The following is a 493-nucleotide window of genomic DNA, read 5'->3' as shown; positions in this document are numbered from 1 at the left end:
ATCATTTAATAAGACACTGACTGGCACGGCAGGACGTTCGCCCAGCTTTGGCATAAGCGCCCAGTGGGAGCTACCGCTGCTTTAAACCCACCCCCTCACTCATTACTTGCTCCTTTGTTCTTTCACTCAACTAGTAAATAAACCAGATGTACTTGTGGCTCTTCATCCCAAGCAGGGACCCAGGAGGCAGCACCAGGGTTTAACACATCAGGACGACGTCCGAGCGGGTGACGTCAAGGCGTACAAGGCCCCGCCCCCAAGGGCGCACGAGACGCACAAATAAGACGTCACAGGCCGGGAACCAGCCCGGGACCTGACGGGATTGTGGCGGTCCCATCTGCCAACTCGGAAGCGGCGGCTGCCTCCGGACGCTCTCAAGATGGCGACTTCTCTGGGTTCCAACACCTACAACAGGCAGAACTGGGAAGATGCGGTGAGTGTGCCTGCCAGGCGAGGACGGGAAGGGCGGCGAGGCCGGGCCTCCAGCCGGCCG

At 59.8% G+C, this 493-nt stretch overlaps 1 protein-coding gene across 1 annotated transcript in view; it reads left to right on the top strand.

Annotated features, from left to right (window-relative positions):
- Positions 1 to 278: 278 nt before the first annotated feature.
- Positions 279 to 493, top strand: part of RBM22 (RNA binding motif protein 22) — an 11,517-nt gene continuing 11,302 nt past the window's right edge. Inside the window, exon 1 of the mRNA XM_005870489.2 lies at positions 279 to 433. Within this exon, the coding sequence (XP_005870551.1) occupies positions 380 to 433 (54 nt within the window). The 5' untranslated portion in view covers positions 279 to 379. The remainder of the gene's footprint in view (positions 434 to 493) is intronic.

This window comes from Myotis brandtii, unplaced genomic scaffold (genome assembly GCF_000412655.1).
Source record: "Myotis brandtii unplaced genomic scaffold, ASM41265v1 scaffold32, whole genome shotgun sequence".
Lineage (NCBI taxonomy): Eukaryota > Metazoa > Chordata > Mammalia > Chiroptera > Vespertilionidae > Myotis > Myotis brandtii.
Note: the sequence above shows the minus strand (reverse complement) of the source record. Positions and strands in the feature narration are given on the sequence as shown.